Source organism: Procambarus clarkii, chromosome 10 (genome assembly GCF_040958095.1).
Source record: "Procambarus clarkii isolate CNS0578487 chromosome 10, FALCON_Pclarkii_2.0, whole genome shotgun sequence".
Lineage (NCBI taxonomy): Eukaryota > Metazoa > Arthropoda > Malacostraca > Decapoda > Cambaridae > Procambarus > Procambarus clarkii.
This window is the reverse complement of record NC_091159.1, coordinates 38,871,598-38,894,069: the sequence shown is the minus strand read 5'-3', so window position 1 is coordinate 38,894,069 and position 22,472 is coordinate 38,871,598. Positions and strand designations below refer to the sequence as shown.

The window sequence follows — 22,472 nt, the reverse complement described above, 5'->3', positions numbered from 1 at the left end:
CTTTTTGACATTTGTTGTACAGGTATTTCAGAAATTTCATTTCTTTTTTTTTTTTACAAAAACGTCAATGCTTTGCAACATCTCAGCAGTCACCCCTTTATATCCCAGCATCATTAGCATCATTAAACAAGAACATAATTTATGTGCATCGTCGGAGGCGTCTGAGAATGTTGTACAAGAAGCAGCGCGATCCCACCATGTGGTGTTGACATTACTCAAATGAGCGTTCGCAATACGGGACGATTTGACGCCGATCGGGCCGTTCGTTACCCAAAATGTTCGCCTTTTGGGGCGATCGTTATGCGAGGTACCACTGTACTATGATCAGACATTATGACGCCTCAATTATGTATCATTTTGAACACATTTTGCATCATACCACATAACAAACATTCTGTTGTTCATCATTTATAGCATTTGTGTTTGGAATGTGGTGGGAAGGCCAACTGTGTGTGGGTGTGTCATCATCAAATGAAGGAAAAATTATTCAAGCCATTATATTACAGTACTGCACAAATGTAATGGTGTATGCACATGAGGAGAATCCTCAGTGATAAAGACTACAAGAGAAGTACCAGCAAATATCTACAAAATATGCAAATTACAGGAAATTCTAAATAATCTTTATTTAGTTTAACAGTAAGAGGTTCTGGTACAACAAAGAAGAAATCACATTAAATAAATATGAAAAATTTACTATAATTTTTACAGAAAACAGTTACTGTGTATACAGTATATATATACCATTACAGTATTATAGGAAAAGCACATACAAAACTTAATTTGCTAAATATTTTATACAATTAGTAAATAGCTACACACCTCTTCTTTTTTGTAGTGCCTCTCATCAACTGGATCAGTTAGGATGTCCACATGATCAACTGTTCGCTGCTTTAACTCATCTTCGTTTATATTCAAACACTGAAAAAATTTGATAAAATGTTGTTAATGACCACCCAAAAAACCAGCATTGAATGTAATGAAACGCCATTTTCTGGGTGAGACCTGGAGGCTCCCCAGAGCTTACTAGGCTGATATGCTAATGTCAGACTTTGGCATCAGTCATGTATATGGGTCTACCAGGGACCACGAGCCAGAACCTGGCCCCCTCAGAAGAGGGAAGGGGAGCAATGGCCTATAGAAACTCCCGTGTGGTTGGAAGCATTCTATGTCTGCCATCGACCGGGTCTGGCACCCAAAAAGGTAAGTATCCCAAAACATCCTACTCTAGTGAAAATATTGCTACCAAAAGCCGAACAAGTGGATAGAACTCCCCTAGACGAGCAAACGATCATGACGTCATACGTCACCGCGCCGCTGTCTGCGCAGCTCCCCCCCTCCTTGGGAGGGGGAAAGGGGAGCCCCCAGACCCCCCACGCCTTTAGTTCTTAGGCTGGACATCAAAACACGCAAAAATATGCCGACCGGAGGGACGGAGGGATGCCAGAGGGGGGGAATAAGGAGGGATCCTTATTCTCTGACCGCTTAATCCTCTTTGACCATTCTAAGCTAAGCTATACTTGTTTCTGGTTAATTCTTTCCCTAGGGATGGGTTGGTCAGGTGTTGGCCTATATATCCTCCCCCTTCTCCCTTCTCCTCTAGTCAGTTTGGTGTTGACAAAGGCTTTAACAAGCCGAAACGTTCACCTCGTTTCATATTTCTCTGGATTTTCTGCATATATGTATGTATGTGTGTATGTGTGTGTGTGTGTGTGTGTATATATATATATATATATATATCAGCTCGAGCCGTCATCGCCAACATCACAGACGAAAAGGCCCTTATCAAGCTAGATTTCAAAAATGCCTTCAATTTGGTGCGGAGGGATGCTGTACTCCGTGCGGTTCATAGTCATTTCCCTTCCCTCTACCCTTTTGTACATTCATGCTACAGTATGGATCTTAAGCTACTTTTTGGCGAACATGAAATTGACTCGCGAGAAGGCGTCCAACAGGGTGACCCCCTCGCTCCTCTCCTTTTCTGCTTAGTCATCAAACAAGTCACAGAGGTCCTGTCCAGCGAGCTTAACATCTGGTTCTTGGATGATGGTACCCTAGCTGGTTCCCAAGACTCCCTCCTGGAGGACATCAGAAAAATCCAGGAGCAAGGTGCAGTTTTAGGCCTCACCCTGAACCCTTCTAAATGTGAAATAATATGTTCCAACCAGGGCATCGTAGAGAGAATAGAGGGTCTTCTGCCAAATATCCATAAAACTAAGCCTGAAGACAGCACACTCCTAGGAGCTCCCCTGGGGTTGAAAGCCATCGATGAGGTCCTTGATAAGAAAATCGCCGACCTTAAGAGGATGGATGGGAGGATTGAGGATATTGATGCTCATGATGCACTCTACCTCATCACCAGATGTCTGTCCCTCCCCAGGTTAACCTACTTTCTGAGGTGTTCACCATCTTACAGTAGCCAAAAACTAAGTGAGTATGACCGGTTACTGAAATCAATGCTAGAAAAAGCCCTTAACCTCTCTCTCGATGACCTACAGTGGAAACAAGCCTCTCTTCCCGTAAGACTTGGGGGCCTCGGAGTTCGAACAGCAACGCAAATCGCTGTTCCAGCCTTCCTGTCCTCCTTATCAGCATCTGACGACCTTGTGAAGGAAATTCTACCTGCCCACTTACATCAGCTGGCAGGTGTACATGATCCCAATTTTACATGCTGTGCCACAGAGTGGGCCTCTCGTGCAGGCCAATCACCTCAACCACCATCCCCAAAATCCCACAAGCAATCCAGCTGGGATGGTCCCATTGTAGACCAAGTTGCTGCAGAGTGCCTGGGTGCTGCAACAACACAACACGACATTGCTCGCCTCACAGCAGTAGCAGCACCACATGCAGGGGATTTCCTGTTAGCAACCCCAATGTCGGCAACTGGCACGCGTCTCGCACCACACGCCCTCATATATATATATATATATATATATATATATATATATATATATATATATATATATATATATATATATATATATATATATATATATATATATATATATATATATATATATATATATATATATATATATATATATATGTATATGTATATATATGTATATGTATATATATGTATATATATATATATATGTATATATATATATATATATATATGTCGTACCTAGTAGCCAGAACTCACTTCTCAGCCTACTATTCAAGGCCCGATTTGCCTAATAAGCCAAGTTTTCCTGAATTAATATATTTACTATAATTTTTTTCTTATGAAATGATAAAGCAACCCTTTTCTCTATGTATGAGGTCAATTTTTTTTTATTGGAGTTAAAATTAACGTAGATATATGACCGAACCTAACCAACCCTACCTAACCTAACCTAACCTATATTTATAGGTAAGGTTAGGTTAGGTAGCCAAAAAAAGCTAGGTTATGTTAGGTTAGGTAGGTTAGGTAGACGAAAAAACATTAATTCATGAAAACTTGGCTTATTAGGCAAATCGGGCCTTGAATAGTAGGCTGAGAAGTGCGTTCTGGCTATTAGGTACGACATATATATATATATATATATATATATATATATATATATATATATATATATATATATATATATATATATTATATATATATATATATGTCGTACCTAGTAGCCAGAACGCACTTCTCAGCCTACTATGCATGGCCCGATTTGCCTAATAAGCCAAGTTTTCCTGAATTAATATATTTTCTCTAATTTTTTTCTTATGAAATGATAAAGCTACCCATTTCATTATGTATGTAGTCAATTTTTTTTTAGTGGAGTTTTTAAAATTAACGTAGATATATGACCGAACCTAACCAACCCTACCTAACCTAACCTAACCTATCTTTATAGGTTAGGTTAGGTAGCCGAAAAAGTTAGGTTAGGTTAGGTAGGTTAGGTAGCCGAAAAACAATTAATTCATGAAAATTTGGCTAATTAGGCAAATTGGGCCTTGCATAGTAGGCTGAGAAGTGCGTTCTGGCTACTAGGTACGACATATATATATATATATATATATATATATATATATATATATATATATATATATATATATATATATATATATATATATATATATATATATATATATATATATATATATATATATATATAGTATATACTGTATATATATTATATATACATTATATATATATATTATATATATATTATATATATATATTATACAGTATATATATTATATATATATTATATATATATATATTATATATATATATTATATATATATAATATATATAATATATATTATATATATTATATATATATATATATATATATATATATATATATATATATATATATATATATATACTGTGGTACAATATATATATAAATACAGTGGTACCTCGAATAACGATCGCCTCAAATGGCGAGCATTTTGGGTAACAACCAGCCCGATCGGGAACAATTCGTCTTGTATAGCAAACGCTCGTTTGTGTAACATCAACACCACATGGTGGGGTCGCGCTGCTTCCATCACATTCCCGACCACCACTGATGACAGTGTTGTATTGGTGTCGCGCACGACCAGTATCCGTCTGCATCGCTCCGCATATAATTGTGATATTTGTGGGTTGTTTGTGGTTTTGTGACTACAATTCTGAACGCACGATGTCGTCCAAGAAGCAGCCTGCGAAAGATAGTGCTGGCAAGGGGAAGAAAGAGGCAATCACTGTAGAAGTGAAGAAGGAAATTATAGCAAAGCACGAGCATGGTGTTCGTGTGGCTGATCTTGCCAGGGAGTATGGCATTATATGATGGGTCCCGAGAAAGTCAGTGGTAAGGTTCAATCTAAGAAAATAGTTGTGTGTAGAGGCAGTAGAGGATGTCCCTTCCTCATTAAGAAAATGTGTGAAATATGGGAAGAACTGCAAAGTTTTGTTGAAAAAACTCACCCAGATAAAGCTGTAGCAGGCCATTGCATTGACCTTTAAATGACAATGTGATGTCTTACTACAGACAAGTGTTAAAATGAAGGGAAAAACAAGTGTCTTTAGACAGATTCTTAGTAAGACAAGCAAGCAGTGAGCCACAAGCAGGTCCTAGTGGTGTGCAGGCAAAACATGCCAGTGTGTGTATCCTAGAAAAGTCTTCACTGCCTGATATTATAATGGAAGGGGACTTCCCTTCCAAACAGTAACACCTCTCCTCCTGCCCCCTCATCACCATCTTCCATATGCCATCAAGAGTCCTCCATAAAGGTAAGATAAACATATGTACTGTATTGTAGTTAGAGAAAAAAATTGTATTCAGTATAAAATGTATTTCTAAGTTAATATTTTGGAGGGTGGGGAACAGATTAACTCAATTCCCTTTATTTCTTATGGGAAAATTCACTTCGCCTTACGATATTTTGACTTACGATACATCTCTGGGAATGGATTACCATCGTAAATCGAGGCCTCACTGTATATAAAATCAATGAGTTTGGATGGATATAAATAGGAAGCAGCTCCTATTTATAACATTCACATACACCTGTATATAGGAACTGCTTTGTACAGGCCAATAGGTTTTCTGCAGATCCTTAGTTTTTATTTATATATACATACATTCATAGTTACACAAATACATATGATCATCTAGACATCCATGATCAACATTGAGTGTCTAGCTCCAGCAGTGTATTTTGCCGACAGAGAGCTCTGGTGTTTAGAGATGGAGCTGGGCCACTACACATCACAATATGGTCATGTAAGTGTGGTGATGGTGGAGGCCAAAACCACCAGTAGTATTAAAGCTTCATATGACAGTGCACCGCACCAAGAAAATAGAAAACCATGAAAGTAGCTTTCATCCTGTAACTACACTTAGGTAATTGTACTTATATTATACTTATAAGTATATGTACTTATATGTACTTATATTACACTTAGGTAATTGTACTTATAATTGTACTGTAATTACTTTATACAGTGCACAAAACTACTTACAATATAGATATTCAGTTATTTTTTTTTTTACCTTTTGCATCCAAATTAATCATTCAATAACAAACAATATTTGTGGGGATTGTTTTTGTTTTTGCACATAGGCCACATGCATCTAAATTGATAGCCACATGTTGGAGGTTAAACTGGTTGCATTATACCCAATACCTGCATTACAGCCATCATACCTTCATTAAATTGCCTGCACTATACCCACCAGACCTTAAATAGTCACTGAACTATGCCCAACGTCTTCACTGAATGACTTGTACATAATTGCACCACATCTTTCAGCAACTTCTGAGACCTACAATTTAAATTTAATTACCACTACCTATAACCTAACCTACTGCAATCTACCTCTTTTACGCTACTTAAAAAATTAGTCTACATTATTTTATTGACAATGTCCTCTAATATATTCAGTTATCTTCATGCACAGCAAAAATTTCAATTTCTTAATTATCACAAAAAAATAATATTTCTACGTGTACACACGTGAGCAAGAAACTTACATTATCTGAGGATCCGTTGTTATTTTCGTATCGTGTGCGTATTTTGATAGAAAATCTTGGAATAACGGAGCACTGTAAAAGAAAAAATCAATACCATAATTAAATTAAATTATTCCATAATTATATATATTAATTTAATACGTTAAGTTTACAGCATAGAAAGAGATGCTCCTCACCCTATGAGGAGTATAGGGAGAACAACACCCTGGTACTTGGGGACTTCAACTTGAAAGCAATATGGTGGGAGGCCTCTGAAGCAAGAACAGAGGGAATTGGACAGGCAGATTTGTAAACTTCATTCTGGAAACATTTGTGTATCAACACATCAAGCAGGTCACAAGAATGAGAGAAGGGGATTTTCTGTCAATACTGGATTTTGAATTCACCAAGCAAGAAGAAGAGATATTTGACATCATTACCCATGGAAAAAGTGTGATCATGTCCTGTTGGAAATAATATATGCTTAGGGATATAATCTAGAAGGTAATGGGGACATTGAAACAATTGATAAACTCGATTTCAAGAGAGGACACTATGTGGAACTTAGAAAATTATTTAATGAATTTAATTGGACAGATTTGTTGCTAGGCAAGGAAGTAAATGAGATGTATGCCAAATTTTGCAAAATATACATTGAAAGCACATAAACATTCATACCAAAACAGAGCTGCAGAACCAGAAAACAGGATTGATTCCACAGAAACTATGAGAGGGATAGAAAGGAAAAGACTAGAAAATAGGTTCAATATAGGAAGAGGCCTAACCCTCAAACATACCAGCATTACAAGCAAGCAAGAAACAAATTCACAGCAGTGAGGAGAGAGGCAGAAAGGAGATTGAGAAAGAGATAGCAGATAAATCTAAAACATATTCAGACCATTTCTATATATTCATTAAAACAAGCTGCATGTAAAGGATAAAATCCAGAGATTGAAAATGGGAAACACGATTATTGAAAATGAAAAAGTAATGTGTGAAATGCTAAATGAACAGTTCCAAAATAAGCTTGTATAAAATGATGTTTTCAGAGCCAGACCCAATGCCAATTTCAGAGCACAACATAGAATACGTAGAAATATCTCAAGACGAAGTGGAAAAATTACTAAAGGGGCTAGGGAGAAATAAAGCAGTTGGACCTGATGGAGTTTCACCTTGGGTGCTGCGAGAATGTGCAACTGAGCTCAGGGTTCAACTCCAATTAATATTGAAGACATCATTGTGCACAGGAATCTTAGCTAATATATGGAAAAAGGCTTACATAGTTCCAATCTATAAAAATGGGAGCCAAGCAGGACCTCTAAATTATAGACCCGTACCATTAACCCCTGGGCTGCTCTTGTGATTATAGCCTGCAACATGCCCAGGCACAAGAAATAGAAAAAATAAAAAAAAAAAATTCCTCTTATATAAGTGTTCATTTGTGTTCCCTGACCATGGAAAAAATCATACGTGACATATTTTGGCTGCAATAAGATGAGGAAGTCTGGCAAAATTGAGGCATTAACAGAGCAATCGCCAGAGGCGGTCAGCTCCGCCAGGGCTTTCAGGTAGCAGTTGCCACAAAGATATTATTTACTAATTATTTCAATGTCTCTTATTGATTTTTTTATTTTTTTGCAGTAATATTCAATAGTGTGTAGTATGATATATTTATATAATAAATTGTGTGAATCATTGCTATACTCAAAATTATGGTGTGCATATTCAATTATTATGTTCATAAAACAATAAACAAATAATTTTGCTGTTATTACACTATATACACAGGTTATATACAAATATCTGCATGTTTTGTTCATCAAAACGAACCACTAAGTTTGTATGGTAAGCAATACCAACGACGAGTGGCCGCCACACACCAACCAGCAAACACCGCCATCCTTCCCTCCCTCACCTTGCCTCACTCACCAACACTCCTCCTCCCACCATACTGTTTTTGCTTTTATTCACTATATACAGATGATTTATATACAAGTATCTACATGTTTTGTTCATCATAACTGTACAACTAAGCTGGTATGGTGAGTTCAGACAGCAACAGAGAACGCCACTCACAGTCAGCAGCCGCTGCCTCCCCGCCCTCACTCGTTCAAGGTCAGACTCATTAAATTCCTCCTCCACCCATACTGTTTGTGGTGTTATTACAATATATACACACATTATATGTAAGTATCAATACATTTTGTTCACCATAACTGTACAACTAAGCTGGTATGGCGAGTTCAGACAGCAACAGAGGACGCCACACACAGTCAGCCAACGCTGCCTCCCCTCCCTCACTAAGATTCCTGCTCCCACCATATTGTTTGTGCTGTTATTAAACGATATGCTCACGTTATATATAAGTATCTACACTTGTTTTCACCGTAGCGAACCACTAAGCTGATATGGTGATTCTAGACAATAACAGGTGGCCACACAGTCAGCAGACAAAGCTACCTCCCTCCCTCCCTCAGCATTACTGTATCTTGCACTGTACTATGAACACGTCAATAGCTGTGGTGCACAATTCCGCGACAGTTACTCACCACAGCTATTGATGTGTTGCGCAGTTCAAGGGTTAAAAAGTGTGGTAGTCAAAACACTAGAAAAACCAGCGCTAAATGTAATGAAACGCCATTTTTTGGGTAACACCCGGAGGTTTCTCCTGAGCTATCTGGGCTGATATTAGATATAAATGTATTAGACTGTGGCATGATTCAAAGCAAATGGAGTTCTGCCTACCAGGGACCACGAGCTAGAACCTGGCCCCCAATGTGAGGAACGAGGAACAATGGTCTATAGAAACCAGAGTGGTTAGAAGCATTCTGTCTGCCATCAACTGGGTCAGGCACCAGTCATGAAAGGTAAGTGCCCGAAAACAAACCCTATCTGGTTAAAAAATTTCTACTGAAACACAAACTGTTGAACAGAATTCCCAAAACTAAAAATAAGCATGACATCACAACCGTCACTGTGCTGCTGTCTGTGCAGCTCCCCCCCTACCCCGGGAGGGAAAAGGAGGGCTTCAGACCCCTGCGCTGGCTATCCACCCTTAGTTCAGAGGCTGGATGTCAAAAACTGCAAAAAACGCCGACTGGAGGGAGGGAGGAAGCCTCCTCTGGGGAGCCTCCGGGTATCACCCAGAAAATGGCGTTTCATTACATTCAACACTGGTTTTCTGGGGGAGCCCCTTCTGATCCCCGGAGCTACTTAATCAAAGATCCCAGGTATGTCCCCAAGAAGGACATACCCGGGAGGCAGTTGCCACTTGTTCCTCAACTCGAAGTCGAGACAACTGGCTGCAATTGCTGACCCAATGCGACACATGCCCAACTAGGGCCAGGAACATTAACTAGGTAGCGAGAGGCCAGGACCCTGTTCGACCTCCAAAAACCTAGTGCCTGAATGTCAGCCCAAGACATATTATCAAAGATGGCAGCCAACGCAGCAAACTTCCAAACGTCATGGCCAAGAGGATAGATTATACGCTGGCTGGCTGGACCGAATAACTCTGCGAACAACCTGGGAGACCCAAACCCTGGAACAGGGAAGAAGGGGAAGCCGGGTCAACCTAGAGGGCGTCCCCGGCCACCGAAGCTGTGGCACGCAGGTAACGGTGATAGAGCCGCAACTGGACACAACAGATGATGCTCCCCCGGTCAAACCAACCAAGCATCAACAACCTAAGGCCCCCTCCAAAAAGCAGCAGTCTCATTCTTCGCCAGAAAAGGAGGAGACAACTGCAAATGAACAAACCTACCTCCATAACCAAAGGAACAGAAACCACTGTGCCAGAGGAGAGCATGAAGCTTCCCAACCTGACCCCAAGAGGTCAATGCCAACAGGAAAAAAAAAAAGAGCCTTCGAAAAACAATCTTAAACCGAAGGGGCCACAACAAACCTAAAAGGAGAGAGAAAAGAGAGCACCCAGTCCAATGACCAGGACGTCTCAGGAGGTGCAGGAAGCAGGCAGTAAGTGAAATAATGCATGAGACAGCTTGTAGAACAGAGCGGTAACATCTACCCCGAACACAAGTTGAAGCAGCTCCGCCAGTGCCACACAATACGAGGTGACAGTATTCGGCATAAGATGATGGTCTTGAAACAACCAATAAAGGATGGACAAGACAACCCAATCCAAAACTGAAGAAAACCTACGGAGGGACAAGAAGTAACGAAAGGACTGCCAGGAAACTTCATACTGCCGCCGAAACGAAGCACGCAGGTGGGACACCATCAACAAGGCCACCTGCTCACCAAAAAATGGCGATACACCTACATCAGAAAGACCAGTTGCAAAGACAGAGGAGCAAAGCGAATCGGCTACATAACGGACTGACCCGATCTGCTGAAAGAGGCAGAACCGTGGGAAAACCAACCGGGCTCGGACACCAAGCAAGCAGCGCCTGAAACCAAGGCTGGGCCGGCCACCAAGGGGTCATCAGGACTACTATCCCTTGGTAAGTCTCCAACCGAGCCAGGACCTGGAGCAACAGTGGAACCGGGGAAAAGTAGTACAGGTGACCCCACCTTGACCAGTCCTGCCTGAAGGCATTGACCCCTATGGCTCGCAGTCAAGAAAGGACGCAACATAAATTGGGAGATGCCTTGACCACACCGACGCGAAGAGACCCACCTCCGGGAACCCCTAAGTCCGGTAGAGCTAACTGAATGAGTCGGGGTTGACTGTCCATTCAGTGGCAGGAGAATGAACCGTGACAGGCCATTCGTCAGGACGTTGAAAACCCCCCGGACATGAACGGCCAAGAGAGCCAAACCCTGAGAACTCAACAAAGGTGGTACATGCCCAAGGGGACACAGGTGGAAGCTGAGTACCCAAATGAGCCACAGAGACATTAGAAAGAACTTTTCAGTGTCTGAGTAGTTAACAGATAGAATGCATTAGGCAGTGATGTTGTGGAGGCTGAATTCCATACACAGCTTCAGATGTAGGTATGATAAGAGCCCAGTAGGCTCAGGAATCTGTACTCCAGTTGATTGACAGTTGAGAGGTGGGACCAAAGAGCCAAAGCTCGGCCCCCGCAAGCACAACTAGCTGAGTACAACTAGGTGAGTACAGAGCACAGGAGAAGAGGGAAGCTCAGAAAACTGATACAAACTGGCCGGCCCTGAAATTGATACAACTTGCTTACGACGATCGAAAGAACCCAGAGCCCCGGCACAATTCTTCCAGGCAGGACCATCACGCCTCTTCCACCCCCCCCCCCCCCACCCCGGGGGTCCGGGTCCAGCAGAATGCATGCCACACCCTCAACGAAAAGAAAGGGCAGTCTGCCAGCCAGGAACACACATTGTAACGCATCCAGTAAGGAAAAGAGGAGCCAAACTCAAAAGAAGAAGGATCCAATATTGAGGTGTAATCCAGGTCTCGAAGGAGGTAAGCCACAAGGGCCTCCCACACCTACCTCAGCGGGATGCGAGAGGCCAAAAACCTCCGGAAGGAGGGAACCAAGAAACCCAAGGGAACCGGGAACCGAACCCGGGGAAGGAGTCGAACTCATATCAAACTTGTACACGGAGGGGGAATAGGAAAACCCCTCCGCCTGTAACAAGTCCCGCGCTGAGGGTAACAACACCTAAGTGGGGTCAAACAGGACCCAAGCCCCCCTCAAATCAACTCTTCCGCAGCCCTGGGAACTTCCACGTCAGGACCGCCAAACCGGTAGGGGCAGTCCCTGAAGCTGCCCGAGTCTCATCACCAAGAAAACCCTCAAACCCTCAAAACCCGGGAGCAGGGAGGGGGGTGAGGGAGGAGCAGCAAGATGAACCACAGCAGGGAAAGGACAAGGGGGCACGAATGAAACCAAAGGTGAGGCAATGAACACCCCCATGTCCGGGTCTCAATAACCAAAGCGGGGCACCTGCAAGGCTACCTGGCAAGGCAAATGCAAGGGAAAGGCTATCTACTTAGCTCATTGCAGCAACCTAAACCGTGCATGCAATGCTGAAGCTGCCTGCACCAAAATATCAACATCAGTGGACTGGGTGAACTGGAGTACAAGAAAGGAACACCTTTCGCAGGACTCCGGGTCAAACGTGACATTGACCCCACAGGCAGCATGGTGGGGCAAAGACGGTGAGTGTCACCCTGAAACAAGGGGACAGAGCAGCCTTCAAACTCGCAAGAAGCGAGGTGGGACTCGGAAGTCTCCTCCATCAGACCAATGAGCTGCAATGGGGGTTCCTAGGGCTCTTTGACTGCTAAGGGAAGCCCAGGCAAGATACTGCTAACTGGTTATCCCAGAGCTACCAAGCCAACAAACTAAAAGCTGAACCCCGTGCGACATATGCAAGCACAGGGACTAAGCAGAGGGCCACCAAAATCATACAAGTGATCCTACAGCCACACCAGGCAGACCCCCACCAGGCAAAACAAAAAATAAAAACCCTGCAAAAGCACTATGTCTCCAGGGGAACAGAACAGGTCACTAAGCGTATATCAGCCAGCTGCAAGTACCTTGTGCTCCAGCCAGCGATGATACTACTTCCTACCCAAAAACCAAACAGGAGTAAGAACCACCCCAGCTGAACCCCAAGGGTGGGCAATCACCTAGCAGCAACAGAACTACGCGGAGGTAGCTCCCAAAAGGTTCATGGAAGTTAACCCTAAACCGCAAGGGTAATACTTACAGGGCACCTAGGGAAGGTGGCCTAGGTGCATGCAGCCCCAGTAATCTTATATTACTCCGGGCTCACACCACCAACACAGAACACCATCACTCTACAACACTGCTCAAAAGGATGAAGTCAGGGTTGATCGACCGTCACCAACACAACAGCCTCTTGAACTAGGGTTGGCTAGCCGGCGTGGGAGGTCTGGGACCACCCCCCCCCCCCTTGTTGAGCTATGACTCTCTGGTTCTGCCTCTCAACTGTCAATCAACTGGTGTACAGATTCCTGAGCCTACTGGGTTCTATCATATCTACATTTCAAACTGTGAATGGAGTCAGTTTTCACCACATCACTGCCTAATGCATTCCATTTACTAGTTACTCTGACACTGAAAAAGTTCTTTTTAATGTGTGTGTGGCTCATTTGGGTACACACAGTTTCCACCTGTGTCCCCTTGTTCGTGTTCCGCCCATGCTAAAGAGTTTGTCTTTGTCCATCCTGTCAATTTCCCTTGAGAATTTTGTAGGTGGTTATCATGTCTCCCCTTATTCTTATATCTTCCAAGGACGTGAGTTTCAGCTCCTTTAACCTTTCCTCGCAGCTCATACCTCTCGGTTCCAGGACGAGTTTGGTGGCATACCACTAAATCTTCTCTAACTTTGTCTTTTGTTTAACTAGATATGAACTCCAAGCTGGAGCAGCATATTCCAGGATTGGTCTGACATAAGTGGTATACAGGGTCCTAAACGATTCCTTACATAAGTTTCTAAAGGCAGTCCTTATGTTGGCCAGTCTAGCATATGCCGCTGAGGATATCCTTTTGATGTGGGCCTCTGAGGACAGGTTCGGTGTGATATCAACCCCCAGATCTTTCTCTCTATTTGACTCTTGTAGGATTTCACCTCCCAGATGGTACCTTGTGTTCAGCCTTCTGCTCCCTTCGCCTAATTTCATTACTTTGCAGTTTCCCCGAGTTGAACTTTACTAGCCATTTTCTAGACCATTCCTCCAGCCTGTCCAGGTCATCCTGTAGTCTCTGTCTATTGTCATTTGTCTTGATTCTTGATCATCATCAGCAAACATTGAGAGGGATGAGTCTATACCCTCTGGAAGCTCCTTTACATATATTAGAAACAGGATGGATCCAAGTACAGAGCCCTGTGGGACTCCGCTGGTGACATCTCGCCACTCTGATGTCTCCCTCCCCCCTCACAGTTACTCGCTGTTTCCTGTTGCTTAGATACTCCCTTATCCACTGGCGTACCTTACCTTTTACTCCTGCCTATTGCTCCAACTTTTGTAACAGTCTTTTATGGGGTACTGTGTCAAAAGCTTTCTGACAGTCCAAAGAAAATGCAGTCTGCCCACCCTTCTCTTTCTTGCCTAATTTTTGTTGCTTAGTCATAGAATTCTATTAACCCTGTGAGGCACGATTTACCATCTCTGAACCCATTCTGGTGGTGTGTTACAAAGCTATTTCCATCCAGATGCTCTACGAATCTTTTCCTCACAATCTTCTCCATCATCTTGCATGGTATACAAGTTAGGGAAACTGGCCTGTAGTTCAGTGCCTCTTGCCTGTCACCCTTTTTGTATATTGGGACTACATTAGCTGTCTTCCAGCTTTCTGGTAGGTCTCCTGTTTCCAGTGACCTGTTATACACCATAGAGTGTGACACGCTTAGTGCTTCTGCATCTTCTTTAATATCCCGGTGAGATTCCATCAGGCCCACCAGCCTTTGTCACATTCAGTTCCATCAGATTTCTTTTGACCTCATCACTGGTGAGGTCAAAATCTTCCAAGGTTACTTGGTTTGCTTCCATCTCATTTAGTGCAGGGGCTTCATTTTTTTTGTGAAGACCTCCTGGAATCTCTTGTTGAGTTCTTCACACACCTCTCATTCTCTGTGTATCTATTCTCCCCTTTTCTCAGTTTCATTACTTGTTCCTTCACCGCTGTTTTCCTCCTGATATGGCTGTGGAGCAGCTTTGGTTGGGTCTTAGCTTTACTCGCAATGTCACAGTGGCGTGGTGGCAGTGGTTACGTCATGCTTGTTTGCTTGTTTTTGATTGGGGAGTTCTGTTTGCTAGTTCGCCTTTTGATTTGCAATTTTTAACCAGCTGTAGTTTGTTTTGGAGTTCCTACCTTTCTGGGTGCCTGACCTGGTAGTGGCAGACATAGCCTGCTTCCAATTACATGGCCATTGTAATTACTCTATAGGCCATTGCTCCTCGTGCCTCTCTGAGGGGGCCAGGTCCTGGCGCTGGTACCCGGTAGGCCTAGAACTCCATCGATTGACTGTTGCCACGGTCTAATCAGCCTGGTATAGCTCTAGGGAGCTGAAGGGTCTCTCTACAGAAATGACTACAAAAGACAAATTTGGGAAACCGAGATTTTTTGTAAATTCAGATTGGGTCTGGAAGATCTAGATTTTTTAGGTTAGCCTGTACAATGAATTCAGTGCAAACTACGAACTCTTAAAACAACGAAGTTTGTCTAATTTACCCCTTCCACCATATACCATACAACAAACAGTTAAAAAAACAGAGAATATACTCACTGTGTATTCTGTTGTGCCGGAACATATCACATGAAAAAAATAAATCACAGAATTAGTAGGTAGGCCTATGTATCAAGTTGTGCTTTTATTAATCTACTGTGTTAAAAAACTATATACTCCACTACCAGTTAATTGGCATATATAAGTTACTAAATATATGATTTCTTCATATGAGGACCCAGTGAGAAAGGTTCCTTGGACTGAGATAGTTCTTGATATGAATGGGGAGGCATAATGAGTACAGGGAAACAATTATTATAATGCTGAAATGAGTAGAGGAGATTATAATGAATTCAGTGTGTAATGAATACAGGATGGTGTAATGATCACAAGTTTGTTTAATAAGCACAGTAAATGTCATGAGCATGAGTTGGCTATATTTATAGTAATGGTTGCATTTATAGTGGTTATTACAGTCATTGTTTTGGTTGTAATTTTGATGTTTGTATTTGTGATGGAATCATGATTGTGGCTATGCTGCTGTGGTTCAGTTGTGGTGGTGGGTTTGTTTTCATGCTGGTTGTGTACGATAAGGGTTATTGTTGTTCTGGCTTCCTTTCATTTTTGGCCAGTTCGTGCATCTCTGGAATCTTTTAGCCTTTGGACCACATGCTAGTTTACTTATCTTCTCCTCGCTTTTGGCATTCATTTTTAGGTGGCGTTTTGGTTATTATGTTGGAAAGTTTTCCACTCTTCTCTGGCAGTGTGGGTTTTGTTCATTTGGGTTTAGGAATTATTTTTATCTGAGCCTATTAACCTTCATTCTTGGCTCCTGTTGAAACTTTTGCCTCTGGTGAGGTTTTCTGTCATTGCCACTAGATTTATCAAGTTGGGGGATTGCATCATATACTCCATCATATGAGACTGTAGTGCAGTTTTCCATGCACATTATTTCTGCTATTAGTCGTGGCAATTTTGTCAACCCACCTTTCCTAGGTCCTTAAAATGGGGGTTCAGTTCAATCAGCCAGCTATTTTCCCCACTCTCATTGATATGTAAAAGATTGCTGCTTTGATGCCTTTTTTATTTTTTTGGCATAGTGTCCACAGCTCATTTTCTTTTAGTGGTTCAAATTGGTGTTGGCCAAATGTTACTTAATAGATGTTCTTCAGTCTCACCATAGTTGTGTCCTCCATGAATGTTTGGCATGCAGCTGGAATTCTTTTGCCCCAGGCTCCCATCCAGCTTTTCTGTTTTCCTAAAGTGATGATGATCTCTTTCAAGGTGCCGTTGAGATTAATATTGGGGCACAACTGTGGCTCCTTCCCAGAAATCAAGGTCTGAATGTAATGAAACAAGTTTTCTGGGGAGCCCTCACTAGCTCCATGTCCCTTCTACTATATGGGGTGAAGGGATATAGCACTAGTGATTCCAGAGTAAAGTGGCAGGCTAGCTGATGCCCCAGGTGACCTAAGCTGCCATCTGGTGGTGGTCATGTAATCAGTGCGGCAATGATCATTTGTCATGTTTACATGAGGTGCCTCAGTTCCTTTGAACAGTTGTTTTGCTGAGCCCATGCTTTCTGTCAGGTGTTTTCCCAGTTTTGGTTTGATCTGATACCCAAGTTGCCCTTGCCTTATCGAGTAAGCCACATTCTGGTCATCGTTTCCAGCGGATGAGGACAAGTCTCAAAAGGCTTGAAGTGTTGGGCTAAGCCTTAGTGGTACCAGAAGGGAACCATCAGGAAAAAGTGCTAAGCCATTATGACTATATAGCACTAGGAAGGGATCAGGATAAGGGTTTGGGAATGGGACAGAGGGAAAGTGTGGTGCCCAACCAATTGCACGGTCGTTGATTGAACGCCAACTTGAATGAAGAAAGACCGTCACTCTACCGTCTAGCCCAAGTGGTAGACTAGGTGGTACCAGAGTTAAGCTCAGGGAACTACTCAGGGATTTCCTCATAAATATTTTTCCTTTAAAAATTACATGGTATCCCTTCCAGATACTTTATTACTATGATATGAATAAACCCTAAATAAATATCTTTACCATTACGATATACAGCATTGTAGTTTTATTAGATTTTTGGTCTTTCAAACATATAGCCTAATTCATCATGAACTCTGCTATCTGTTAAGTGCTGGTGCAACATTCTTTCTCTGGAAACTTCATTAGAATTTCATTTCTTACCATTAAAAATAAACTACAATAACAAAAGTTTTAAAATTCTGAAAATAGAGTAATGAAATTTCTTAAATTATTTATTCTCATCATCAGTTATTACCTGTTTCTGTATATGGATAGTAATTCCAGGCCTTCTCTGTCAGATATATGAAGCGTGGAATATAAGATCGAATCCAGAGTGGCAGCTTCCTGAAAAAAAAAAAAAAACAGCGTTGAATGTAATGAAACACCATTTTCTGGGTAAGCCCCAGGTTTTCCCTGGAGCTATGGGGCTAATGTGCAAATCATTAGACCAGGGCATTCGTCTATGGAGTTCAGCTTACCAGGGACCATGAGCCAGAACCTGCCCCCCCCTCAGAAAGGCACAGGTGGCAATGGCCCTGGAAAACCCCCGTAGTTGGGGGGTATTCCTTGTCTGCCATCAACTGGGGTTAGGCACCCAGAAAGGTAGGCATAACAAAACAGACCCCACACGGTAAGAAAATTGCAACCGAAAACAGAATAGAAAGGTAGAACTCCCTCCAATCCCAAGGAAACAAGCAAACATCACACTCCATCGCTGTGTCACTCATTCATGCAGCCCCAGACACCCCCCCCTCCCCCTTGGCAGCGACCCAGCCACTCCAATTAGGAGGCTAAGTATCAACCACGCAAAAAACGCTGACCGGAAGAAGGCAGGGTTGCCAAGGAGCCTCTGGGGCTCACCCAGCAAATGGCATTTCATTACATTCAATGTTGATTTTCCCTCTATTCTATAAGGAATAGAGGGACTTACCAGGGAGGCAGCTCCCACACACTCCTCAACTCAAAGTCGAGACAACTGACTGCAACTTGCGACCTAAAGCAACACAAGAACACCCAGGCCCAGGAATGTTAACCAAATATCGAATTGCCAGGACCCTGTTCAACCTCCAAAATCCCCGTGATCAAATATCAGCCTAAGACATGTTGCCAAACACGGCAGCCAATGCAGCACACTTCCTAACATCATGAGCACGAGGACAGACCGCAGGCTGGCTAGATTTAATAAGACAACTCAATCAGAAATAGAAGACAACCTACGAAGAGAGAGAAAATGGCGGAAAGAACGCCAGTAGACTTCATATGTCACCGAGACAATGCTCTCAGGTAGGATACTATCAGCAAAGCCACCTGATCACCGATACAAATGGTGATAAACCCACGTCAAAAAGACCAGACATGAAAAGTGGAGGAGAAAGCCGAACCAGCCATGTACCGGACCAGTCCGACCTGCTTGAAGAGGCGGAGCCACACAAAATGCCCTGGGTTCAGACACCAAGCAAGCAGTGCCTGAAACCAAGGCTGGGCTGGCAACCAAGGGGTCACTAGGACTACTCTCCTGTGGTAAGCCAGGACCTGAGGTAACAGCCGAACCGGGGGGAGGGGGGGGAAGAGGTACGGGTAACCCCACTTCGACCAGTCCTGCCAAAAGGCATCCATTGCGAATGCTCCAGTCAGGGAAGGGCGCCACATATATCGGGAGATGCCGAGACCACGCAGATGTAAAGAGGTCCACTTCCAGGAGTCTGCATGTCCGGCAGAGACAATTGAAGAAGTCGACTCTCCATTCCATGGACAGGGGAACGAACCGAGACAGGCCGGTGATTATCACACTGAGACAAGGGGACAGAGTAACCTTCAAACTTGCACGAAGCGAGATGGGATCCAGGAAACACATCCATCCACCCCAAACTACCAAGCGAACTACTAAGTGCTGAACTCCTGTGACGTGTACACTCACAGGGACCAAGTGGAGGACCACCATGAATATATATACTGTATAAAGGTCAACAACAACAAGGGGTAGACCCTCCCACCAGGCAGAAAAGCAAAAATAAAAGGAAAACCCTGCAAGAGTACAACGTCCCCAGGCGGAACAGACACGGCCACTATATTATGGAGAAAACTAGCTGCACAGTATCTTGCACCCCTACCAGTGATGAAACTAACTACCTCCTACCCAGAGGCAAACAGTGGTGCAAGAAACACCCCAGCTGACTCCAAGGACGGGCAATTACCAAGCAGCAAAAAGACCACAGCGGAGCCTTGTGGAAGGTAACCCGAAGCCACAAGGGCAGTACTTACAGATCACCTAGGGGAGATAACCCTAGGTGCATGCAGCCCGAGTACTGGTGAAAGTACTCGTGGCCCACACACCACCTCAGAACAGGACCACACCACAAGGCACAGCACTGAACAACGTCAGGGACCAGAGTCACACAATCACCCGGTCTCACATCAGCCTCAGAACTGGGAGGTGGATAGCCAGTGGCAGGAGGTTTGGAGCTTCCCTTTCCCCCTCCCAGGGAGGGGGAGAACTGCACAGACAACTGCATGGTGATGGCAGTGACATCATGCTCATTTGCTTATTTTCAATTTGGGGAGTTCTGTTCAACAGTTCGGCTTTCAGTGGCGAATTTCTAACCAGATAGGTTTGTTTTGGGGTGCCTACCTTTCTGGGAGCCTGACTCAGTCAATGGCAGACATAGAATACTTCCAACCACATGGGGGTTTCTACAGGTCATTGTTCCTCATGCCTCTCTGAGGGGGCCAGGTTCTGGCTAGTGGTCCCCGTTAGGCAGAACTCCATTTGTTTTCAGTGATGCCACTGTTTAATACATTCATGTCAGCCCAGATACCTCCGGGGAGCCGAAGAGCCTCCCCCCAAGAAATTATATTTAAGAAACTAACTGAAAACAAGAGAAATATATATTTAATCCATTTAACCCTTGTACTGCACAAAGTTTATATAGGGCATTATTAAAATGTACACAGAAAAATAATAACAAATAATTTTTTTGTCTTCCTACATTGTTAAAATGCATGCCCTGAACATAGGAAAAATTTCCCAAAATTCAGAAGTCACTTATCAAGATAGCAGATGTTTACTGGAGGTTTCAAATACCAATTAGAAACACTGTACAAGGAGTTTTAAAGGTTGCAAAGTACCTAATACGTCTTAGGATGTTACATTTTCCATGGGTCAAACATCATAAGATGGTATACACATTCCAAGGGTTAATGATACTAGTACTAGGCATCCATCAGTCTCGGGAAACTATCGAGTTGCACTCTGGTTCCAGGTTAGGTTGATAAGGGAAGAAGCTGTCAACCATGCAGCAGGTTTTCCCTCTCCACAGCGCAGAACGTCTTCAATGGAAAGGCAAACGCCAAAAGAACTGGTTCCAGTGCCGTCGAAGGAACTGTCAGAACAAGGAAAGGCAACAACAAACTGCCCTAGGGGCTCCAGCCCTAGAGTTTATCTCGAAGTTGGTAAAAGAATGCACAGGGACTCCAAACCAGGAGACCGCCGTGGTCGGGGCTGGAGAAGAACCATCCCAGCAAGGCAAGAATGACCCCAGCCTCCTGAAGCAGAGCTGGGGCCGTACGAGCCCCAGGAGGTGGATTTCCGAGCCCCGCATCTACGGGTTCCAGACAGATCGTCACAGCCCCCTTTCACCCGAGGCCAGCTTCTTGCGTGACCCAGCAGAAGGAAGAGTAATAATTATTTATTACAACATTATTATAATTGTTATTATAATAATAATAATATAACTAATAATATAACTCCACCAAACAGCATGATCACATTTTGTCACAAAGACAACCTTTTCATTATATACAACAAGGTTAAATTTAATTGCCCTTTCATCAACTCACTGAATCTACACTAGTATTACTTCACAGAAATGTACTACATATGCACCCCAATGTTAATAGGAAATGAGCTGTTAGCCTTAAATTCAGGGCAAGATGCCAATCTTTGTACTAGTAACTCTTGGTTGCACTCTAGAACTGCAATTTATTTTAATTATCTGAAATTTGTTTATTATTATTTTAAGTCATTAGCCTTTCATTTATAAGATGTTTGAATGGTTGCAGTGACCATATGATTTAATCACCGGCCCACTGCCAAAACAAGCTCTGTACTGTACTGTTATTGTTTGTTTAGCATCGATACAGCATCGATACTGTTATTTGTTTGATACAGCATCAAAATTGCTGTTCATACAAAGGAAACCATCTACAGTATCTGATTTTCACTTGTGGCCCCCTCTTTTTTGGAAAGTTTATTTTCAGGGTAATGAAACTGGTTAGTCTGTGTCTGAATGTACCTTCATAAGCTTGATATAGTGGGGATGCATTCAAAATATCCAAGTAAAAATATTCCCAGGGGAGATTAAATTAAGCATTAAATTTTATGCTTAAGATGTTATCTAGAGCAGCACATGGACTTAAGACTTGTAGATAAAGGAGATAACAGCAGTTTTTATGAGACTATGGTCAAACCCAAATCACCCTAGTACTAGCAGTAAATAGGTAACTGGGAGTTAGATAGCTGCTATGGGCTGCTTCCTGGGAGTGTGTAACAAAAAAAAGGCCTGGTCGAGGACCGAGTCGTGGGGACGCTAAGCCCCGAAACCATCTCAAGATAACCCTATCAGTAATACTGTACATGTATCAAGCAACATGGAGTCAGACAATATTAATACAGTACTTGCTTTTCTTATGAAATGGTAAATACATATTCAAAAGTATGGAACTACAGAAACAATTATACATATAGTACACCTTTATTTGACCCTGGCAGTGATGGTAGCCAAGAACAAGCAAAAAATATACATTTCTTATTTTTCACATGAAATATATTTAAAAATAAGGAATCTGAATATAAAAGTAAAGACTGCTGGGATACACCACTGA

The 22,472-nt window shown here is 42.6% G+C and overlaps 1 protein-coding gene across 1 annotated transcript in view; it reads right to left on the bottom strand.

Moving 5' to 3' along the window:
• LOC123745465 (cytoplasmic phosphatidylinositol transfer protein 1) overlaps window positions 1-22,472 on the bottom strand; it is a 47,089-nt gene that overhangs the window by 20,197 nt on the left and 4,420 nt on the right. Inside the window, exons 3-6 of the mRNA XM_045726043.2 lie at window positions 17,848-17,936; window positions 15,622-15,629; window positions 6,445-6,516; window positions 823-921 (exon numbers count right to left, since the gene is read on the bottom strand). Of these exons, the coding sequence (XP_045581999.1) occupies window positions 823-921; window positions 6,445-6,516; window positions 15,622-15,629; window positions 17,848-17,936 (268 nt within the window). The remainder of the gene's footprint in view (window positions 1-822; window positions 922-6,444; window positions 6,517-15,621; window positions 15,630-17,847; window positions 17,937-22,472) is intronic.